The 25,046-nt window shown below is 39.3% G+C and overlaps 1 protein-coding gene across 20 annotated transcripts in view; it reads right to left on the bottom strand.

The window, feature by feature from the left end:
* GRM7 (glutamate metabotropic receptor 7) overlaps positions 1–25,046 on the bottom strand; it is a 1,143,247-nt gene that overhangs the window by 143,628 nt on the left and 974,573 nt on the right. For all 20 annotated transcript variants that reach the window (XR_014250531.1, XR_014250532.1, XR_014250533.1 and 17 more), the window contains one exon: positions 22,703–23,638. Coding sequence is in view for 9 of the 20 variants with exons in the window: in XM_082412139.1 (XP_082268265.1) it covers positions 22,703–23,638 (936 nt within the window). In the remaining 11 variants the exon portion in view is untranslated. The remainder of the gene's footprint in view (positions 1–22,702; positions 23,639–25,046) is intronic.

Here is a 25,046-nt window from a genome sequence, read left to right as displayed (position 1 = left end):
TCCCATCACAAACTGGCTTCTCACGAGCAGTAGGAAAGTGGCATGTGCATAGGTGTGTAAAGGGGTAAGGGAAGATGAAAGTTTTCTTATTTAAAAAAATATGTGTATGTATATATATATATGGGCCCTTATAAAATTTTAGAAAATGTATTCAAGCTAGACGATGATGATGCTAATACTACAGATAAAAATATCTAAACTTTATTGAGCATTTCATACTTTTAATATGTACAGGCACTGTTTTGAGTATTTCACATGAAAGAAAATGGATGTCAGTTGATCCTTTAAAAATCTAAGTCAAATGATTTTGCTTTCATACAAAACCCTCTAAAGGCTTCCCATCTCATCCAACCTGATTCACATGAATTGATGCTGTGTTCCCTGTCCTTCTATGCCCATCTCCTACTATGAACCTCCTTACAAACACTGCTCTCCCTGTTCTCTCAAACATTCCTGACATCCTTCTGCCTCAGGACCTTTGCACTGTTCTTCCCTGTACCTGGAATGCTCTTCTCCTAGATCTCATAGTTTGCTTCTTGACATCTTTGCTCACAGTTCCATCGTCTCAGTGAGGTCTTCTTTGAGTACCTATTCAAAATTGCAAATACTGCCCTCCCGCCCCCCACATCCTGGCACTTTTTTTTACTTTTTTCCATATTATTTGTCATAGTCTGACATTCTCTATGTTTCATATATTTATTTCAAATGTTTCTTCCCTCCATTGGAATGCAGATTGAGATATTAATCTCTTTGGCTTCCTGCTATTTCCTCAGCATATACAACCATGCCTGGTGTGTGTGTGTGTGTATTTCCATATATATGGAATGTATATATGCATACATATACATACATATATAAAATGAATTAACTAATTCAATTCTTATGATAACCTTTTAAGATAAATATTATTGACATTCTCAATTTGTAAATAAGGAAGTCGACACACAGAAAGGTTAACTAATTAAACCAGGGTAATGATCATAAGAGACTACTATGAACAAGTATACACCAATAAATTGGACAACCTAGAAGAAATGGAAAATTCCGAGAAGCATACACCCTACCAACAATGAATCATGAAGAAATACAAAATCTTAAATGACAAATTACTAGTAAGGAGATCAAATCAATAATCAAAAACCTCACAACAAAGAAAATTCCAGCGCCATATGGCTTCACTGATGAATTCTACAAAACATTTAATGACGAATACATACAAATCCTTCTCAAACCCCTCAAAAAACTGAAAAGGAGTGAACACTTCCAAACTAATTTTACAAGGCCAGCATTCCCCTGATGCAAAAACCAGGTAAGGACACTACAAGGAAAGAAAATTAGAGATCAATATCCCTGATGAACATAAATGCAAAAATCCTTAACAAAATATTAGCAACCAATATTCAACAGTACATGAAAAGGATCACACACCATGATTAATTGGGATTTATTCCAGGGTTCAACACACACAAATCAATCAATGTGGTATAACACATTAACAAAATGAAGAATAAATATCCCATTATTATCTCAATAAGTATAGAGAAAGCATTCAACAAAATTCAATATCCATTTATGATAAAAAGTCTCAACAAACTAGGTATAGAGAAAACATATCTCAACATAATAAGGCCATAATGACAAGTCCACAACTAATATATGGAAAAAGCTAAAAGCTTTTCCTCTAGTATCAGAAACAAGACAACGATGTCCACTGTCACCACATTTATCCAACATAGCATAGGAAGCCCTGGCCAAGAAATTAGGCAACATAAATAAATAAAAGGCAGTCAATTTGGAAAGGAAGAAATAACTACCTCTATATGCAGATGACATTATATTACAGAAAATCCTCAAGACTCCACCAAAAAACTATTAGAACAAAAAAACTAATTTAGTAAAGTTGCAGGATACAAAATCAATGTACAAAAATTAGCTGCATTTCTATATACTACCATCAAACTATCAGAAATAGATATTAAGAAAACAATCCACTTACACTGCATGGAAAAAAAAATACCTAGGGATAAATTTAACCAAGTAGGTAAAAAATCTGTACACTGAAAACTATAAGATTTTAATAAAAGAAACTGAAGAATACACAAATAAATGGAAAGCTCTTTCGTACTCATGGTTGGAAGAATTAATATTGTTAAAATGTCCATACTACCCAAAGCAATCTACAGATTCAATGCAATCCCTATCAAAGTTTCAATGACATTTTTTCACAGAAATAGAAACAACAATCCTAAAATTTTATGGAACCACAAAAGACGCTGAATAGCCAAAGCAATCTTGAGAAAGATGAACAAAACTGGAGGCATCACACTGCCTGCTTTCAAACTACATTACAAAGCTACAGTAATCAGAACAGTAGGATACTGGCAGAAAAACAGACACATAGATCAATAGAACAGAATAGAGAGTCCAAAAATAAACCCACATACACATGGTCAATTCATTTATGACAAAGGAGCCAATGGGGACAGGATAGTCTCTTTAATTAAATGGTGTTGGGAAAACTGGACAGCCATATACAAAAGAATGAAACTGGATTCCTATCTTACACTGTAAACAAAAATCAGCTCAAACTGGGAAAACACTAGAGCTTAAGACCTGAAACCATAAAGCTTCCAGAAGAAAACAGGAGGTAAGCTCCTTGACATCTGTACTGGCAATGATTATTTTGCATTTGACTTCAACTACAAAGGCAACAAAAGCAAAAATAAACAAGTGGGACTACATCAAGCTAAAAAACTTCTGCACAGCAAAGGAAACCATCAACAAAACGAAAAACAACTTTTGTAATGGGAGAAAATCATATATAAGAAGTTAAAATCCAAAATATATAAAGAACTCATACAATTCAATAGCCAAAAAAAACCAAAACCAAAACAAACCCAAACAATCTCATTAAAAAATGAGCAGAGGAACTGAATAGACATTTTTCCAAAGAAGGTATACAAATGACCGACAGGATAATGAAAAGGAGCTTGACATTACAAATCATCAGGGGAATGCAAATCAAAACTACAATGAAATACCACCTCGCATCTGTTAGAATGCCTAGTATCAAAAAGACAACAGATAACAAGTGTTGGTGAGAACGTGGGGAAAAGGGAACACTTGTGCACTGTTGGTGGGAATGTTAACTGGTACACCCACTATGGAAAACAGTATGGAGGGTCCTCAAAAAATTAAAAATAGAACTACCATATAATCCAGCAATTCCACTTCTGGGAATATATCTAAAGGAAACAAAATCAATATTTTGAACAGGTACCTGCACCCCATGTTCATGAGAGCGTTATTTACGATAGCTAAGTCATGGAAACAACCTAAGTGTCCATCAGTAGATGAATGGATAAAGAAGGTTTTATATATATATATTTATATAAGCATACATATGTATGTATATATGAAAAAGAAAAAATATGTGAACAAAATAGCCGTTAAAAGAAGGAAATCCTGCCATTGCTGACAACATGGATGGACCTTGAGGGCATTACGCTAAGTGAAATAAGTCAGTCAGAGAAAGCCAACAATCTCTTGTAGGATCTCTCTTATATGTGGAATCTAAAAAAAAAAGAACTGAAAGAGACAACAGATTGGTGATTGCCGGAAGTGGTGGGGAGTGAATTGAGTGAAGATGATCAAAAGCTATAAACTTCCATTTATAACATAAATAATTTCTGGTATGTAATATACAGCATGGTGACTATAGTTAACAATACTCTACTGCATATTTGAAAGTTGCTAAGAGGCTACATCTTTAAAGTTCTTATCATAAGAAAAGAGAAAACTTGTAACTATTTTAAGCAATGGATATTAACTAAACTAATTGTGGTAATCATTCTGCAATATATACATATGTCAAATCATTCACATTCTGCACCTTAAGCTAATATAATGATATATGTCAATTTTATCTCAATAAAACTGGAAAAATTTAAAATTAAAAAAAAAGTTTTTAAACAATCCAGATTAATAAAAAAAAACATTTGATCAGTTTAGACATCCATTTGTAGTTCATAAGAATATCCATTTTTCCATGCCCTCACCATCATGTGTATTTTTGGATTTTTTCATCAGCTTTACTCTTCTGAAGACTGAAAATAGTTTGTGAGATGGGACACTTTTATATATTCAATGGTAATCAATTTCAATAAATCACTTTCCCAATCAATTCCTTCAGTTTAGAAAGCCCTTCTCTGTCCAACAATGCCTAGTAATCCTTGAAGATTTGCTTTGTCTGTGTCGTCTTCATGCATATATTCTTCCAGCAAATTCTCTCTCTCATTTCTCACTATAAACCTACTTTCCTATGGTTTTATATTTTAGTGATTTTCACAGATATTAGTTTACATGGCTCTCTCCACTTCTAAGCTGTTTATTTAGGGGAGGGGCTATATCTTACTCCAAAACAGATTCATTCGTTTGTTCATTCATTAATTCATTCAACCCACAGGGATTCACTGAGTGTTCATTAGGGCCAGTCACCATTTGGGGTCCTAGGGATCCAGAAAAGAACCAGACAAACCAAGTGTACGGGTGAAAAACACATGAACAAAACAATAGCTGACATTAGGTACCGATGAATGCTAGGACGAAACAGAACGTAACTGGGATGGAGAGAGCTTGGATGGAGAGTTAAAAGACCCCTCTGATATGAGTCTGTAAGCTGGGAGCTGAGTGATGAAAAAAGGCAGCATGAGAAGTTCTCGGTGACAGCATCCTTGACAGAGGGCACATCTGTGCAGAGGTCCTGGGAAGGAAATGGTCTCGGTATGTTAAGGGAAGAAATAATTTCAGCAAGACCAAAGGGAAATCACTGAGCATGAGCTGCACAGGAAACAAGGATCCAAGAGATAGGAAAGCACCAGATCATCTAAGGCAAGGACATCAAACTTCTTTGGTCAAGATCCAGATTATAAATATTTTCGGCTTTGCAGGCCATACTATCTCTGCCACATCTACTCAAGTCTGTCCTTGTAGAATAAAAGCAGCCATAGGGAGTATGTAAATTAATAAACATGGCTGTGTTCCAATAAAACTTTACTTATAAAAACAAGCAGCTAGCAAGAGGGAAGAGATATGGGAACATATGTATATGTATAACTGATTCACTTTGTTATAAAGCAGAAACTAACACACCATTGTAAAGCAATTATACTTCAATAAAGATGTTTAAAAACAAAAAACAAAAAACAAGCAGCTGGTTGGATTTGGCTCACAGGCCATAGTCTATGACCTTGATCTAAGTCTCACAGGCTCTAAGGACGTGCTTAAATACTGTTCTAATTTTGATGGTGGCAGGGAGGTAATAATAATAAATTATTATTACCAATGGGAAGCCACTGGAGAATTTTTCTTTTAAAAAGGAAGGATAAGATCCCCTGTTGGTGGGGTCTCTGGGCCTAGCATGTTACAGGCACTTAAAAATGGATTGCTAAATAGCAGAGACCATTCTAAAAGAAAAGGAAACTATTTTAAAATCCTCTCTCCTAGAATATCTGGCTCAGAGGTAGTAGGCACTGGAAGGGAAAAAAAGATGGTGCCATTATGGGGGAAAAAACCTTTCATATTTGCTGTTTCCATACATCTACTAACCTGTTTTTTTCAGACCTGTGAAACGGGAGGCATTGGATCAAAAAACTGACTGTTGGTTATAAGCCAAGCAATCAGCTGGAGCATACAGCTGAATGGAATGCACAGACACGTTAGAGAGACGATTTTCGATTTTAGGTACCTGAGGACCCGTTACAGACATTGATGCTTCTGTATCAGGCAGACCGACTGCCAGCATCACCATTAAGAAATCATTTCCTTACATTTTCCTTTTGTAACAGCTGTAGTGGGAAACTGGATTTCTATGACAAAATGAAATGATAGTCCCTTCCATTTCCCAGAGCTTTTTATTGGGATCGAAAATTTAACGAGCTTGCTTACAAATCATCCACACAGCTCTTAACCCCGGAATCAGATGGTGAAGTCTCCTTCTCTTACGTAGGTCTTCCTAGAGTGTTTGGTTCAACTCCTGTGTCAGCAGTTTGCCTCTGTTTGTTGTTTATAAGCTTTTGTGCCATATTTTCAACAGTGGAAAATCTGAAGATTTTGAGCCCATTTCCCACTACAATATAACTGGGTAATGTCCCAATTTCAAAACTATTACAAAAATGCCGAAGTCCTATACACTTAGCTCTACCCCTGTCCACCCTGCAAGGATTCTGGGAAAAGGGGATTAAAAATTAAATTAAATTTCACTACACAAATGAAAACATGTGGGTGGTTCCTTGCCTCTAGTTAAATTTCTTAAAATAGAATTGCACAACATACTTCTAGATCTCAAGATCTGGAACATTAAACAAGGAGATAATGACCTGATTACTGGGTTAAAACTAAGCACCTCATTCATCTGGCTGGTGATCCAGCACCAGGCAGCAGCCCTCACCACATCTACAGGGTAATTTGGCCATGGCATCCCAACCTAGTCACTTTGACAGGGCACTGGGAAGGTTACTGGAGAAACACAATGGAATTGGTCGAATTGGAAGACAGATTTAGCCAGCGTACATATCCAGTCTTGGATGCTAAAACCCGATCACGACAAACTGATCTGGGGCTTTGGGTCTGTTACCCAGAATCTCCCAGGTGTGAAAAACTGACTCCTTATATATAAATCAAGCCTCTTTGGAAACAGTTTCTTGGAAGTAAGAAATCAGAAAAGTAAGATCACTGCTTCAAAGTTCAGAGTGAAGATTGGAGAGCCTGTGATACAGGAAAGAAAATAGGACTTTTTGTTTCATCATTTAATTGTCTACCAATGGATTTTTACTGATGACCCAGTGTGCCTGAGGTTCCTCCTTCACGTATATAAAGACTTTTGAAACCTCAAGGAATTGCTAATTGAGTGGCACGGGCGTGTCCTTTAAATTCCTTGCCACACTGTGCTCTCAGCCTTGCCCTACAATTGCTCTGTTGACTACGTGTGGCCCCCTCTCTTCTCAGATACCCTTATGTGCCTGAGATGTGAATGGGAAAATGTCACTTTTATTCAATCAGAGTTGAGAAATTCCACATGAGCCCTCCTCCAAGTCTGTAACTGGATTATCATTTATTTGAGACCATTTGCTTCCTGATGCACTGACTTCCCAATGGCTTTATGTCCCAACCTAGGCAGACCTGGAGAGTCAACTGTAGTGCTGAGTGGGGGTAGAGGGCTACCAAAGGCACAGGCTAACAAGCTGGGCTCTCAGAGGGTGGGAACTCTATAGCAGACAACATGTACCCTGATTCTCAAGACAAAGGGCCAATCAGCTGAGGACAGCTTTATTCATTAGGAACTGCTTCCAGTTCAAAAGCCCCCATCACCTTTGGAAAAAGAGGGAATGGTGGCAACACAGTGAGAACACACAAAGCATGGGGAAATGTGTATAGACAGTATTTCTACTATATAGATACTCTTCAAAACAAACTCTTACTAATACCCATAATATATATCAACTACTGAAGACTATCAGTTGCAGTTTCACCTGCAGGTCCCTCTCTTTACCTGGGGAGGGACAGTGTAGATTGGAGGCAGTGTTTCAAAGTCTCCTCCCCACCAACCATCCTACGAGACAGGGGAATGAGCAGAATTGGAATTCCCAAGTCCATCTAACGTTCTTTGGTGTGGGAGGTTTGCTGGCCCCTTCACCAAAAGGGAAGAGAAGGAAAGTACAGCTGGCTACCAGCTCTGATCCAAGTTTTTCATCCAACAGACTGTTTTCACTCTTCCTCACCCCTCAGGTTGCATACTATCATGGATCTAAAAGTCTGGTTATAGGAAAAAATCCATTTAAATCATTACTGGTAACCACTGTCTGTCTGCCCAGGACAGAACTTCACATATTAACTGTAAAATGTTCTGCACCCAGTTCCAACATATGGGACTTCTTTTCCCCCAGTAGTCTGACACCTGCCGGATATCCTACAAATCAACTCAGTTCTGATACTATGGAAGACAGCATCATATTCTAGGTTAAGGGCTCAGTCCCATGAGACTGCACCCCCGACTGCACTTCACATGCCAACTGCTTGTCCAGGCTGTCACCCGTGCTTCTGACCTACTGGCTATAGACTGGAGATCCCAGCAGCCCCATCCTTGGGTTGGATTATTTTGCTGGAGTGGCTCACAGAACTCAGGAACATTGACTAATTAGACGACTGTTGTTTTGTTTTGTTTTGTTTTTATAAAACAATATAACTCAGGAATGGCCAGAGGGAAGATATGTATACGTCACAGGTATGGGGAAAGGGTATGGAAAATGCTCTTGGAGCACACCGCTCTCTCCAGTTCTCCAAGTGTTCACCAACCCAGAAGTTCTCCAAACCCCATCCTTTGGGGATTTTATGGAGGTTGCATTAATTAGGCACGAATGATTAAATCATTGGTCAATGCTGATTGACCCAGAGGTCAGGGGTGGAAATGGAAGTTCTAACTCTAATCACAAGCCTGGCTCCTGGCAACCTCTCCTGGAGGCCCAAAAGGTACTTCATTAACATAACAAAAGACACCTTTACAGCTCTCCTAGCTTAGGAAATTCCAAGGGTTTTAGTAGCTCCATGCCAGAAATGGAATGAAGATCAGATATATATTTCTTATTATAAATCACAATATTACAACTACCATGCAAACCATTACTCATAAGCCATGAGTAATCTTTCTAAAACATAAATCCAACAGCATCACACCCCTGCCCTAAAACTCACTGAAGCTCACTCCCCCCTTCCTGAAAAAACAAGGTCAAGCATACAGGATCCTCTAAGATTTCACCTCTACCCACCTCTCCAGAGTAGCTCTTGCTTTCCCTCTAAGCCACACTACAGCCTCTACTTACAGTTTCCCCAAATGCATGACTATTTCACCTTTTGTTCACTCTCCTGCCTTGACTTAGACAGAAATTTTTGCTAAGCGGAGCCTAGGATGGAAGGTTATGGTTCTCCTTTATTGAGCATTTACCATTCGCCAGAGAATGTGTGAGGTGCTCTCTGTTCTCTCATTTATACAATTCTAGTTTTATTTCCGATGCAATTTCTTGTGTCAGCACTGTGCAAATAGGCCAATAGGTATAAGAACACTTAATTTTTTTTTTTTTTTGCTGCATTGGGTCTTTGTTGCTGTGCGTGGGCTTTCTCTAGTTGCGGCCAGCGGGGGATACTCTTCGTTGCGGTGCGCGGGCTTCTCACTGCAGTGGCTTCTCTTGTTGCGGAGCACGGGCTCTAGGCACACGGGCTTCAGTAGTTGTGGCTCACGGGCTCTAGAGCGCAGGCTCAGTAGTTGTGGCGCACGGACTTCGTTGCTCTGCGGCATGTGGGATCTTCCCGGACCAGGGCTCGAACCCGTGTCTCCTGCATCAGCAGGCGGATTCTTAACCACTGCGCCACCAGGGAAGTCCCAGAACATTTAATTATTAAGTTTCAAGAAAAAGGAGGAAGACGAGAAGGGTTTCTGTGCAAAGCAATTTTTAAAGGCTTTATTGATGTATAATTGATGCATAATAAATTGCACACACTTGAAGTGTGCAATTTGATGAGCTCTGACATATATACACACACATGCTTGAAACCATCACCATAATCAAGAAAGTGAACACGTACATCACCCTCCAAATTTCCTCGTGCTCCTTTGTCATTCTTCAGCACCACCCCCAGCCTACAACTGATCTGCTTTCTGTTACTATAGATTAATTTGGATATTAAAAAGAATTCGATATAAATGGAATCATACCTATACACTCTTTTTTGATCTGCATTCTTTCACTCAGAGTAATTACTTAGGATTTATCCATGCTGTTGGACGTATCAATACTCTGATGCTTTTTACTGCACAGTAGTATTCCATTTTATGAAGAGACTGTAATTTGCATATTCACCTATTGATGGGCACTTGGATTGTTTCCAGTTTTGGACTATTAAAAATAAATCTACAGGGCTTCCCTGGTGGCACAGTGGTTAAGAATCCGCCTGCCAATGCAGGGGACACGGGTTCAAGCCCTGGTCCGGGAAGATCCCAAGTGCTGCGGAGCAACGAAGCCCGTGCACCACAGCTACTGAGCCCACATGCCACAACTACTGAAGCCTGTGCGCTTAGAGCCTGTGCTCTGCAGCAAGAGAAGCCACTGCAATGAGAAGCCCACACACCGCAACGAAGAGCAGCCACAACTAGAGAGCCTGCACACAGTCAAAAATAAATTAATTAAAAAATAATAATAAAATAAATATTTTTACAAAAATAATAAATAAATCCACAAAAAAATTGACGTGCAGGTCTGTGTATGGACATATTCTTTCATATCTCACGGGTAAAGACAGAGGACGAATGGCTAGAGTAGTACGGTAGGTGCACACTTTTCATTTTAAGAACCTGCCAAACTGTCTTCCAAAGTGACTATACTATCTTTGACACTTCCACCAGCAGAGTATGAGAGTACCCATTGTCCCACATCCTCACCAGTACCTGGTATCATCAGTCTTTTAAATGTTGTGCTAAACAAGTTAGAGAACTCATGTGCTCTTAAACAAACATAGAAGAAGGAATAATTATACCCATTGTGCAGATGAAAAACCCTAGGACCAAAAAGGTTAAATGACACACCCAAAATGTGCAAATTCCAAAAGGTGATTAGATTCAGAGCACCATAAGATGAAGGGGTAGGGAGGAATGGCCTTCTAGGACCAGAGGGCAACTGGGACCTGAAAGAAATGCTCGTGAGACCAGTACGTATTATGAACTACAGTACAGGGATCTCCAGCCCCCAAGGCTGGATTTGGCAATCCTCTGACTGCTCATCAGTAAACTATGTTTCATTACGATTTCCTGTGAGAAGAGTTGTTTGTGAAAATGATGGGTGGTCTCTGATGGTCTTAGAAATGCCGAAGAACAGAGATTTGTCTCATTATCCTGATACCGGTTATAAAGGTGAGGTCTGGGTCCTGGTGACTAGGTCTTTTGGTGGCTGACGTCTCAAAATGAAAGACATCTAATGGGAAAACTGGGCTCCACGGAACACACTATGGGGGGCAGATTCAACACTCTTGTTAAGTCTTCTTTTTAGCAGAAATATTTTTGAGTACCTCTCTGTTCAAACCTTGAATGGTTGGGGCCTTGAATGGTTTTAATGTAGTAAGTTATTTCCTTATTAGTTCTAGCTCAATTCAGTTTTACACAGGCTCTTGGGTTTTACCCGTTGAACTACCTTTTCTGGCTAAAGGAAAGGACTGAGATGGTGAAGGCTCCAATTATCCTAGGTGACAGCACTTGAAATTAGCTGATGCATCATGAAGGGAGCAAAAAGGACTGTACTATCCCAAGCCATTGGCTAATGCCAGATGTGCAAACAGCTGGCTTCAGAGGGCTGTTTGGAGAGAAGCTCAGCTATCACCAAGGTCACAGCAGGAAGGAGAAAAGAGACGGTTTCACAAGATTTTGATAAAAATTTGAACAGACAAAATTAAATAGCAGAAGTAATGCCTCAACCACCAGTATGCATGCCCATCACAGCGTGGGTGAACAAATGGCCTCAGCATCGCCTATGCCCTGGGACGTTTCTCTCCACTGTGTTTAGATGCAAGGTGAAGGTCTTAGTAAGCATTCCAGAAAGGAAAAGAAGAATTTTTATTTTTAAAAATGTTTGTGTTTGTGTGTGTACTTATACGTCTAGAGGTAGAGCCATCAGACCGTCGACGATGACTGTCTCTAGAGGATGGGATAACAGGAGTCCTTTCTTTCCTCACTTAGTTGCCGTTTGAAAAAAGATTAAATAGTGGGCAACGTTACTTGCAAAACCCACAAAATAGAAAAGAAAATCCGTATCTCTGATTTCAGCAATAAAGCAGAGTCACACAAAAAGGAATATAAGACATAGCCTGTTCGCGTATTCTTTTAATGTTCAAAACGTTCAAAACAGCTTTCAGACCTGCTTTATCTTTTCTAGTCCTTCAGGCTTTCTTCGAGGCAATGCCATCCTTTGATCCATAGACGACAAGAGCTACTTAACTAGTTCTCTAGTTGCTTCACCTTGGCTCGTCCTCCATCCTCAAGTACTATCCCTGGGATTCACTTTCCAAGATATCCTATGCTCACATTCCTCCCACACTTGGAAACTTTTGTTGGATCTCCATAGCTTCAAAGGGAAAGTCCAAACACAGCTACTCTTCCGCTGCATCGTTAGCTCTGTTATCTCTGAGTCCAGGCCCCCAAAACCGGAGAGGGGGCGGGACTGCACCACAGGGAAGACCATGTATAATTCAACATATGCATAAGGGGATGATTCATCCTAAGAAAGAACAGCGGGTGTTTCGGCTTACACGCTCTAGTATTTAAAATTAACTCGGCCCACCCCTTAGGAAAGAGGCGATTCTTGCCAAAAGTTTGATTTGGGAATGAAACGTGGGGTTCACGTAGTTTCAAAATTTGCCAATAGAATGAGTTTTTCGTAAAAAACTTTCAGGTTTGCAAGAGTCAAAATCACCTAAGCACAATGTCGTCTCCTCAGTCCACGTACTGTATGTTGAAAACAGCATCCCTCTACTTTTTCACATGTGATAGAATTTCTTAATGGATTGTCTTAGCACTTCCTCTGCCTCTTCACTTCCGGTCGCTTGTTGCATTTTCCATGAAGCTTAAGTGGCGGTCCCTTTCTCTGTGTGTCCATCCTGCATTCTTTGTGTGACGAGTGTAGCTTATCTCACACCAGGTGATATTTCTTTGAAGGCCTGTGTGGACCACTAGCTTTCAGTTCCTGTCTGACAAGGATGGTGCCTTCTTTACATCTACATCACAGCCCTTCCCAGAGCCCTAGGGGCACAGTAGGTGTTGCACAATTGTTAGTTCAACTGCTGAAAGACCAGGAGAAAATTTTAATCAAATCAAATAGCGCAGAAGCATTAATCAATATATTACTTCCAAAGAGAACTAGGTCATTTCCTTCCTGTACGTCTTTGGGCAATTAAAAAAAAAAAAAAAAAAGATGTGTGATCAGAGACAAAATAAAGCCTAATTCAAACACACCCCATTTCTCTGACTATTCTTTACCTTTAAGCAGATTAATCTTAATGAAAGCTGTTCAAGGACTTCAGTACAGTGACAACAAACAGCTGCATGGGAAGAGATACCGAGGGTCATTCATTGAAACCCAACACTACATCAGAAATGGCACGTGGATTTCAAATTCCTTTCAGTTCTGATTTATTAGTAGGGGTTGTTGAGAAAGACTATGATGATAAAGATTTCAAGACCACACCAGGGTTCAGGGGAAGCTTGCCATTAGTCGTTAGTGATGTCTGCCTCAGGCATGGATTAGGGAATGTTTCCCTCCCTGCCAAATATTTCTGATCCTTAATATTAGTCCTAGGCTGGTTTTGCTTTGTGTTTAGATTCTGGGGAGCTACTGCTATAACTGGAAGATCAAAAGATCTTGGCATATAGTCCCAGGCCTTCAAGAAATACTCCGGGGGAACACTCCTACCCGCCTGCCCTCTTGCTATCTCTGGTTCCAGGGCCAGTGCCTTGGTTCTGGCTTTTCAGGTCTCTGGTCCAAACTTTGAAGTTGACACTTTATTCAGACCTTTTGACTCTAGACTTTGTCTTTGACCATGGATAGTATCATTCTGATCTCTTGGTTTCTTGTGGATCTTCCAGTTGTTTGGGATGAGAATTAATTTATCCCCAAAGTATCTTAAATTAGAAATCAGGCAATATTGAGAGAATGTCTTTTGTGGATTAGAAAGAAAATATTTAGGCAGTTTTGAGAAGCACCCGTGGTTTCCACTGGTGTTTTGCCAGCATGCTTGTTTAAAAAATCTAGAGCTTTATGCCCATCCTAGCCCTACTGAGCCAGTTGGGGTGGGTGGACATGTGATATTTTTTAAAACAAATTTCTCCAGGGATTACCACAGACACAATTTTGAACCACTCAGTTAAAAACGCTGAGCTGGTGCAGAGATTGCCAACAATGACCCTAATTCTGTCATTTAGTGGAATACGCTTCAGTGAAAACCAAAGAATCCTGTTATTTAAGTATTGAAATCCACCCTGGTTCTGTTCTGATATGTGCACAAGAGAGGTTTGTGGGTCATATTACAGAAAACATAACTCTTTTCCTTCAAGACTTTTTTTTCCTTCAAGACTTCAAGACTCTTCTTCCAGCATTTTTCAGAAATGCTGACCAGAAAATGCCTCCATTTTTTTCTTCCTCCTCTTCTCACCAACCCATCCCCTGCCCCATCCAAGCAAACACACGTGCACAGAGCGAAAGACCTCTGAGACCCTCTGATCCTTTCCCTTTTATACAAAGGTCTACTTTGCCTTTGTAGAAATGGTACAAAGCTTGTCTCCCTGTCCATGTGTAAGAAATGATATATTGGCTTACCCAGAAAGTCCTCCAGACAACAACAGGCTAAAAACAATTGAATAAACATAGCATCTATAGGGATTCCCAGATTTGAGCAGCATAACCTGTATCCTCCCTACCTGGCTGCATGAAAAACTCTTTCTAAAGATACACCCATGAGTCAAGCCTTTGTTTTCCATGAAAACAATCCAGTCCTCCAACAGACTGTGCCAGTATATAGCAATAGGATATTACAGCACTTCACCAGACAAGCAAGCAATTGCCGTGCTGTCATTCTACCATTTGTGGTGTCTCCTTGAATCATTTCAGTCACATAAATATAATTCCTAAGATAAGGAATCGTTATCATATGCCTAGAGTTTCCCTCTTCCATCCCTGGCCACATCCAAGATCCTCATTCCAGAAGTCACAGGGTTAGCAATGATAAAACAAGATAATAGTAATATCCTCTTGCATCCTCCATAACAAAAGCAAAAATAAACTTCATGAGGGTTGATGTTTTGCAAGACAATAAGGAACATTTCTCATACCTTATGCTGTGTTAATGAACTCAACTGATGAGAAATTTCACAAAGAAATACTCATATAATCAAAACAAATTCAATATCCTGAAACAGTAAATATTACTGAACTCACTGCTTAATTTTTCTTTTTCTGTGTGTCTTGTAACAATGGAATTTTTCCAGCTGAAACACTTCGACTCTTAAATCTAAACAAAAATGGAAGGGTGATGATTTTGTATGTATTAGGTTGGCAATAATGCCTTTTGCTGTGATATCTTTTTGCATTTTGTAATTTGCTGCCTTTCACAATTTAAATTCCATGGTTTCACCAGTCCCTCCCATCAGGAAACTTACACAAGCCTCTTAGATAGCCTCATCCACCAGAAGGCAGACAGCAGAAGCAAGAAGAACTACAATCCTGCAGCCTGTGGAACAAAAACCACATTCACAGAAAGACAGACAAGATGAAAAGGCATCAGATGAAGGAACAAGATAAAACCCCAGAAAAACAACTAAATGAAGTGGAGAGAGGCAACCTTCCAGAGAAAGAATTCAGAATAATGATAGTGAAGATGATCCAGGACCTCGGAAAAACAATGGAGGCAAAGATCGAGAAGATGCAAGAAATGTTTAACAAAGACCTAGAAGAATTAAAGAACAAACAAACAGAGATGAACAATACAATAATTGAAATGAAAACTACACTAGATGGAATCAATAGCAGAATTGATTCTTCTGAGGCAGAAGAACGGATAAGTGACCTGGAAGACAGAATGGTGGAATTCACTGCTGCGGAACAGAATAAAGAAAAAAGAATGAAAAGCAACAAAGACAGCCTAAGAGACCTCTGGGACAACATTAAAGACAACAACATTCGCATTATAGGGGTCCCAGAAGGAGAAGAGAGAGAGAAAGGACCCGAGAAAATGTTTGAAGAGATTATAGTCAAAAACTTCCCTAACATGGGAAAGGAAATAGCCACCCAAGTCCAGGAAGCACAGAGAGTCCCATACAGGATAAACCCAAGGAGAAACACGCCGAGACACATAGTAATCAAATTGGCAAAAATTAAAGAAAAAGAAAAATTCTTGAAAGCAGCAAGGGAAAAATGACAAATAACATACAAGGGAACTCCCATAAGGTTAACAGCTGATTTCTCAGCAGAAACTCTACAAGCCAGAAGGGAGTGGCATGATATACTTAAAGTGATGAAAGGGAAGAAACTACAACCAAGATTACGCTAGCCGGCAAGGATCTCATTCAGATTTGATGGAGAAATAAAAAGCTTTACAGACAAGCAAAAGCTAAGAGAAATCAGAACCACCAAACCAGCTCTACAACAAATGCTAAAGGAACTTCTCTAAGTGGGAAACACAAGAGAAGAAAAGGACCTACAAAAACAAACCCAAAACAATTAAGAAAATGGTCATAGGAACATACATATTGATAATTACCTTAAACGTGAACGGATTAAATGCTCCAACCAAAAGACACAGGCTTGCTGAATGGATACAAAAATAAGACCCATATATATGCTGTCTACAAGAGACCCACTTCAGACCTAGGGACACATACAGACTGAAAGTGAGGGGATGGAAAAAGATATTCCATGCAAATGGAAATCAAAAGAAAGCTGGAGTAGCAATACTCATATCAGATAAAATAGACTTGAAAATAAAGAATGTTACAAGAGACAAGGAAGGACACTATGTAATGATCAAGGGATCGATCCACGAAGAAGATATAACAATTATAAATATATATGCACCCAACATAGGAGCACCTCAATACGTAAGGCAACTGCTAACAGCTATAAAAGAGGAAATTGACAGTAACACAATCATATTGGGGGACTTGAACACCTCACTTACACCAATGGACAGATCATCCAAAATGAAAATAAATAAGGAAACAGAAGCTTTAAATGACACAATAGACCAGAGAGATTTAATTGATATTTATAGGACATTCCATCCAAAAACAGCAGATTACACGTTCTTCTCAAATGCGCATGGAACATTCTCCAGGATAGATCACATCTTGGGTCACAAATCAAGACTCAGTAAATTTAAGAAAACTGAAATCATATCAAGCATCTTTTCTGACCACAACGCTATGAGATTAGAAATGAATTACAGGGAAAAAAACGTAAAAAAGACAAACACATGGAGGCTAAACAATATGTTACTAAATAACCAAGAGATCACTGAAGAAATCAAAGAGGAAATCAGAAAATACCTAGAGATAAATGACAATGAAAACATGATGATCCAAAACCTATGGGATGCAGCAAAAGCAGTTCTAAGAGGGAAGTTTATAGCTATACAAGCCTACCTCAAGAAACAAGAAAAATCTCAAATAAACAATCTAACCTTACACCTAAAGGAACTAGAGAAAGAAGAACAAACAAAACCCAAAGTTAGCAGAAGGAAAGAAATCATAAAGATCAGAGCAGAAATAAATGAAATAGAAACAAAGAAAACAATAGCAAAGATCAATAAAACTAAAAGCTGGTTCTTTGAGAAGATAAACAAAATTGATAAACCATTAGCCAGACTCATCAAGAAAAAGAGGGAGAGGAACTCAAATCAATAAAATTAGAAATGAAAAAGGAGAAGTTACAACAGACACCGCAGAAATACAAAGCATCCTAACAGACTACTACAAGCAACTCCAGGCCAATAAAATGGACAACCTGGAAGAAATGGACAAATTCTTAGGAAGGTATAACCTTCCAAGACTGAACCAGGAAGAAATAGAAAATATGAACAGACCAACCACAAGTAATGAAATTGAAACTGTGATTAAACATCTTCCAACAAACAAAAGTCCAGGACCAGATGGCTTCACAGGTGAATTCTCTCAAACATTTAGAGAAGAGCTAACACCCATCCTTCTCAAACTCTTCCAAAAATTTGCAGAGGAAGGAACACTCCGAAACTCATTCTATGAGGCCACCATCATCCTGATACCAAAACCAGACAAAGATACTACAAAAAAAGAAAATTACAGACCAATATCACTCATGAATATAGATGCAAAAATCCTCAACAAAATACTAACAAACAGAATCCAACAACACATTAAAAGGATCATACACCAGGATCAAGTGGGATTTACCCCAGGGATGCAAGGATTCTTCAATATACGCAAATCAATCAATGTGATACACCATATTAACAAACTGAAGAATAAAAACCATATGATCATCTCAATAGCTGCAGAAAAAGCTTTTGACAAAGTTCAACACCCATTTATGATAAAAACTCTCCAGAAAGTGGGCAAAGAGGGAACCTACCTCAACATAATAAAGGCCATATACAACAAACCCACAGCCAACAAACATCATTCTCAATGGTGAAAAACTGAAAGCATTTCCTCTAAGATCAGGATCAAGACAAGGATGTCCACCCTCAGCACTATTATTCAATGTAGTTTTGGAAGTCCTAGCCATGGCAATCAGAGAAGAAAAAGAAATAAAAGGAATACAAACTGGAAAAGAAGAAGTAAAACTGTCATTGTTTGCAGATGACATGATACTATATACAGAGAACCCTAAAGATGCCACCAGAAAACTACTAGAGCTAATCAATGAATTTGATAGAGTTGCAGGATACAAAATTAATGCACAGAAATCTCTTGCATTCCTATACACTAATGATGAAAAATCTGAAAGAGAAATTAAGGAAACACTCCCATTTACCACTGCAACAAAAAGAATAAAATACCTAGGAATAAACCTACCTAGGGAGACAAAAGACCTGTATGCAGAAAACTATAAGACACTGATGAAAGAAATTAAAGATGATACAAACAGATGGAGAGATGTACCATGTTCTTGGATTGGAAGAATCAATATTGTGAAAATGTCTATACTACCCAAAGCAATCTACAGATTCCGTGCAATCCCTATCAAATTACCAATGGCATTTTTTACAAAACTAGAACAAAAAATCTTAAAATTTGTATGGAGACACAAAAGACCCTGACTAGCCAAAGCAGTCTTGAGGGAAATAAACGGAGCTGGAGGAATCAGACTCCCTGACTTTGGGCTATACTGCAAAGCTACAGTAATCAAGACAATATGGTACTGGCACAAAAACAGAAACATAGATCAATGGAACAAGATAGAAAGCCCAGAGATAAACCCACACACCTATGGTCAACTAATCTATGATGAAGAAGGCAAGGATATACAACGGAGAAAGGACAGTCTCTTCAATAAGTGGTGCTGGGAAAACTGGACAGCCACATGTAAAAGAATGAAATTAGAACACTCCCTAACACCATACACAAAAATAAACTCCAAATGGATTCGAGACCTAAATGTAAGACCGGACACTATAAAACTCTTAGAGGAAAACATAGGAAGAACACTCTCTGACATAAATCACAGCAAGATCTTTTTTGATCCACCTCCTAGAGTAATGGAAATAAAAACAAAAATAAAAAAATGGGACTTAATGAAACTTCAAAGCTTTTGCACAGCAAAGGAAACCATAAACAAGACGAAAGGACAACCCTCAGAATGGGAGAAAATATTTGCAAACAAGTCAACGGACAAAGGATTAATTTCCAAAATATATAAACAGCTCATGCAGCTCAATATTAAAGAAATAAACAATCCAATCCAACAATGGGCAGGAGACCTAAATAGACATTTCTCCAAAGAAGACATACAGATGGCCAAGAAACACATGAAAAGCTGCTCAACATCACTAATTATTAGAGAAATGCAAATCAAAACTACAATGAGGTATCACCTCACACCAGTTAGAATGGGCATCATCAGAAAATCTACAAACAACAAATGCTGGAGAGGGTGTGGAGAAAAGGGGAAACTCTTGCACTGTTGGTGCGAATGTAAATTGATACAGCCACTATGGAGAACAATATGGAGGTTCCTTAAAAAACTAAAAATAGAATTACCATGTGATCCAGCAATCCTACTACTGGGCATATACCCAGAGAAAACCATAATTCAAAAAGACACATGCACCCCAATGTTCATTGCAGCACTATTTACAATAGCCAGGTCATGGAAGCAACCTAAATGCCCTTTGACAGACGAATGGATAAAGAAGTTGTGGTACATATATACAATGGAATATTACTCAGCCATAAAAAGGAACGAAATTGGGTCATTTGTTTAGACGTGGATGGGTCTAGAGGCTGTCATACAGAGTGAAGTAAGTCAGAAAGAGGAAAAACAAATATCGTATATTAACACATGTATGTGGAACCTAGAAAAATGGTACAGATGAACTGGTTTGCAGGGCAGAAGTTGAGACACAGATATAGAGAACAAACGTATGGACACCAAGGGGGGAAAGCCACGGTGGTGTGGGGATGGTGGTGTGATGAACTGGGCGATTGGGATTGATAAGTATACACTGATGTGTATAAAATTGATGACTAATAAAAAAATAAATAAAAAAGAAGATAAGGAAAATAGAAAGTAAAAATAATAAAAAAAATAAATTCCATGGTTTCATGTACTCTAGCCATATGCCTAGCATGAAGGCATGCGCATTTTCATGCAAAATTCACTGTTCCCAGTTGGCAATTTGGTACCTTTGTGTCAAACAACTTTGTAAAACATCATAATTCACTGAGAGTATACAAAGAGAAATATGTGCCTTCTATATTCTGGTATACAAAGCACACTGCTTGAAGACAGCTTAGTTTTTCCTGTAGTCCGGTTCTACCAATGCAATGTTTTCTAGAACAACCAGAATCAGTGAATCCAGCTCCTGAAAACTTGTATCCTTCTCAGGTTTTTAAATGAGTAAATTACACCCCTGATCTTAACTGACAAGATGCAGAGTCATGACTAGAAATGACAAATGAAATGGTAGAGACCTATAATGCCAAATATGCATTACAACAAGTCTCATCTATAGAACAGCTGCAATGATCCCTGCCTTTTATATTCCTCAAGCACAAATTTACAAGAAAAAGCTCTAATATTTTTATCCTGTTGCATGGGAAATTGTGTTTAATAACAGAATAATGATTATCTCGATAGGCTTTGATGATGCACATCAGACCCCATAAAAATGTCCATGATTATCAACGTGCTGCCATACATTGCATTTCACTACCCTACCTCATATTTTACTATTCCCCTGGCCCAGGGATAAAGCAATGAAATGAAATTCAAGTTGGTTTCACAGATAGTAAACATGCATTATGAATTTGAAACATACTTCCGGACACATACTTTGCTCACTGAGCATATGTTCAAGAAGAACTTCCTCTAAGAACTTCCTTTTATGACTAAAACCGTAATCTGGAACCATTCACTGTCCTTGGTTTTAGAATTCTATGTGCTTTCATAAGATATTTGCCTTTTTTATTTTAAACACAGTCCAATCTTATAGCTGCTGAATCAAACCGTTTAGGTAAAAGACATCTTTTCAGTTGGAAAACCAGCCAAAGCCCATTAATCCTTTCTATGATTATAAACAACCAGATTCAACTAATTCCCAGAAGCAGAGATTTGTATATTTGTAGACATTTCTACTTCAGTCCTTGTTCTCCCCACTTAGGGCGCTAAGTCCTTGAATGTTTAAGAGACTTCTCCAAAGTGATGTGGTACCAGGCTAGACGCCTGATGTGCTGACTTCTAATCAAGCTGTAACTGTGCTCTCTCTATAGAGTGTGCCAGTGAGGACTTAAGTCTCAGTTCTGGCTTCAGCTCTACTGACGTGTCAGAGCTACCTTCACTGAGTAAAGGACACCACGTCTTATTAAGATCAACCTATTAGGACTGCCCAGTTTGCACATATACAAAACCATATCCAGGTGAGCACAGAGCTCAGATGTATATGAATCATGTTTAGAATCAACATGGTAGCATTGCCTGATTCGCACACATGTCAAACCTACAGCTACACATATATTAGTTGCGTTAAGATTCAACATATTAGGACTGCCTAGCTTACAGACTCATAAAAAACATAAAACTCTATATATGGGGAGGGGGAGGTCATGTACACTGAACATATCTAGGGTCAACATTTTAGGGCCCACTAATTTTGAAAACTTTGAACTTTTGCAGCCAGATGACACTTCCCCTGTGACATACTGGCCCTCCCACTGCTGGAGACTTGAGTCTCTGATATCGCTCTGCCTCATTTGAGGCAATTACTGTACATCTAGCTGTAGGGAGCCTATAGACTGGAATGACAACCAAAGGTCTCCTATATCCACCCATTTACAGATACATGTAGATACAGACATATGATGTATAGTTCACACACGTGATCCAATTCACAGTGAGCGCCTACACAGCCACTAAGAAGAGAGAGAGCTGGTGATGACATCCTTATCCTGGGAAATAATGGGCTGTGGCCCTCCTCTCTTATCCCAAGGAAATACATATGAAAGAAGAGGCAGTGGGTAATGAATGATAGGAAGGTTTAATTTAGACAGATTGGATTATGTTATACTGGATAATCTCTTGCTACATTGCATCACTCTCTAATCAGTTGACTTGAAAAGGCTACACCTCTGGTTGGTTTCCAGTGGAATGAATATATTGGATTGGCCAAAAAGTTCATTCGGGTTTTCGGTACAATGTCACAGAAACACCCGGACGAACTTTTTGGCCAACCCAATAGCACAGCTCAAGGCAGGTTTTGCACTTCTGTAGCATTGATGCCTATTAATTCAGGATTTGTCTAGTCTTGGGAATACCATTCTGCATTTTTAAAACCTCTTGCTCTATACAATCGATTTGGCTTCAATATTTTCAAAAAGGAACACATTTTTGAAACGCATGGTGCGGTGTGCATTTTCACTTACCTTTTCCGCCGACTGAGCGGTGCCAAAAAAAATGGGAATGAAGGCAAGCCAGACTATACACGTCGTGTACATGGTGAATCCAATGGGCTTGGCTTCATTAAAGTTCTCTGGGACGCCCCGAGTCTTGATGGCATACACAGTACATGTGACCATGAGAAGAATGCTATATCCCAAGGAGCAGATAATCTGGAGATCCGTAATGTCACATTTGAGAACTCCCCGGGCCTGCTCAGGGTTCATTGTCTTATGTTCATCATAGTCTATGATGATGTTGGGTGGGTCAACACCAAACCAAATGAAGACACCTAGAAGCTGAACTGATATTAAACTAGAAGTGATCGCCAGCTGTGATGTTGGGCTTATGAGTCTGGGAGCTGTCACTGATTTCTTGCCCTGTTCGAATATGCGATAAATCCGATTGGTTTTTGTCAAAAGGGCTGCATAACTGATGCACATACCCAAGCCCAAGAAAACTCTCCGGAAAGAACACACTGCCACATCAGGTTTGGCTATCATCAGGAAAGTGATGATGTAGCAAAGAAAGATGCCCGTCAACAGAACATAGCTCAGTTCCCGCCCAGATGCCCGGACGATGGGAGTGTCATTGTAGCGGATGAAAGTGGCCATGACAAATATAGTGGCGATGATCCCCAACATGGCGAGGAAGACAGGGATGACGGCCCAGGGGGAGTGCCACTCCAGTTTGATGATGGGGATCTCCTGGCAGCCGGTTCGGTTTTCATTGGGTCGCTGGTCGTAGGGGCAATGCTGGCATGTCATCTCATCAAACTGGTACTGGTAGCCATCACAAGGCTCACAGGTCCAGCAGCAAGGAGTTCCCTTCTGTGTCTTCTTTCTTTGCCCAGGCTTGCATGGCAGTGTACACACTGACGGGGGGATCTCCCGGAGTCCTTTACCCCACTGCATGTCCTCTATCTGCAACAAGAAATAAGAAGGTGCAACAGGTAGGTTAGTTAAGAGGAAAGAAAAAGAACAATAACAATAAACAGTAATGAGAGCAACATGTGAGACTTGACAAGGTAAAGCAACTAACCCCCAGCTGTAGGAGCTACAACCAAGATTCACCCCCACACCCGTTCCACTGTAGCACCTTCAGTCTTCAGCACTGTAGAGTGTGCCAAACACGCCGGATGGTAAGAATTCCCTGTGGTAGCTATCGGAAATACAGATTCCCTGTTCCCACCCTAGACCCCCCAAATAAGAATATCCTGAAAAGGAGCCTTTGGATCTTTATTTTCAACAAGTACTCAGAGGATTCTTAGGATTAGATAAAGTCAGAGACTACTGACGTGCTCTCTACTGCCGTCTCCTGGGTAATAAGTGCAAATGTCCCAAATTAAGTTAAAAATCTTAAGTAACGTGAAAAGCTATATTCATTTCCCTTATTAGATGCTTTTGTTTTTTTAAATTGTTTTTAAATTATTTTGGATGACATTGCAGTGCTAACCACCTTTTCTAAAATTCTGTAGGCATCACTGCCATTTTCATTGAGAAATTTTGAAGCAAATGAACCTATTTATCACAGAGGAGTGATAAGATTCATCATTGAAGGTTTTAATTGTAGTTAACGAAGCATTTGATAAGAAAGTAATATGGTCTGGAAACCTTTCAAGATTAGCCATGTACCTATTTGGAGATGAAACTTAAACTAAAACACTATATCCTAGAGAAGGATGAACGTGTGCTTGCTTAATTAGAATATTGGCTTTCTGGAGGGGAATTCATAATTAACAGTCTTCTGAGAAATAATGGCATTAGAAATGAAGAAGAACTTTATTACTGGGCTGATATCTCATCTTTTCCAGCACAGCATCTATTCTTTTTTTCCTGGTATCAGTTCCTCACATTTTTTTTTTTTTTTTCTATGTGCTTTCTGTGAGATGGGATTTACACGCAAAGTCCAGGGGCAGCAAGCAAGACCCAGGCTGGGCCAATTAGGATATTGTGTCGTTCTCAAGCTTGAGTACACATTAGAATCACTTGGAGGGTTTTTTTTTACAACCCAGCATGCTGAACCCCACTCAGATTTTCTGATTCACTGGGACTAGGATGGGACCCGAGAGAATATATTTCTAACAAAATCACAGATGGTGTTGCTGGAGATTCTCTAGCCATCACACTTTATCAACCACTGATACAGTCCAACCTCCTAGCCCCAGAGACTGGGTCAGGGATGGGGTCATTACAGAATGGCACAGCATTTAACTTCACGGCTTTTACAGAGATTACGTAGGATAAAAATCTTTGTTTCTGTTGGACTTGCAGTTTCCAGGATGTAAGGATGCTGGTGCTCATGGCTATAAAGAGGAAGTCATTTCTCAGA

This window comes from Balaenoptera physalus (assembly GCF_965194825.1).
Source record: "Balaenoptera physalus genome assembly, chromosome: 11".
Classification (NCBI taxonomy): Eukaryota; Metazoa; Chordata; class Mammalia; order Artiodactyla; family Balaenopteridae; genus Balaenoptera; species Balaenoptera physalus.
The sequence above is the reverse complement of the archived record's forward strand: the minus strand, read 5'-3'. Positions and strand labels throughout refer to the sequence as shown.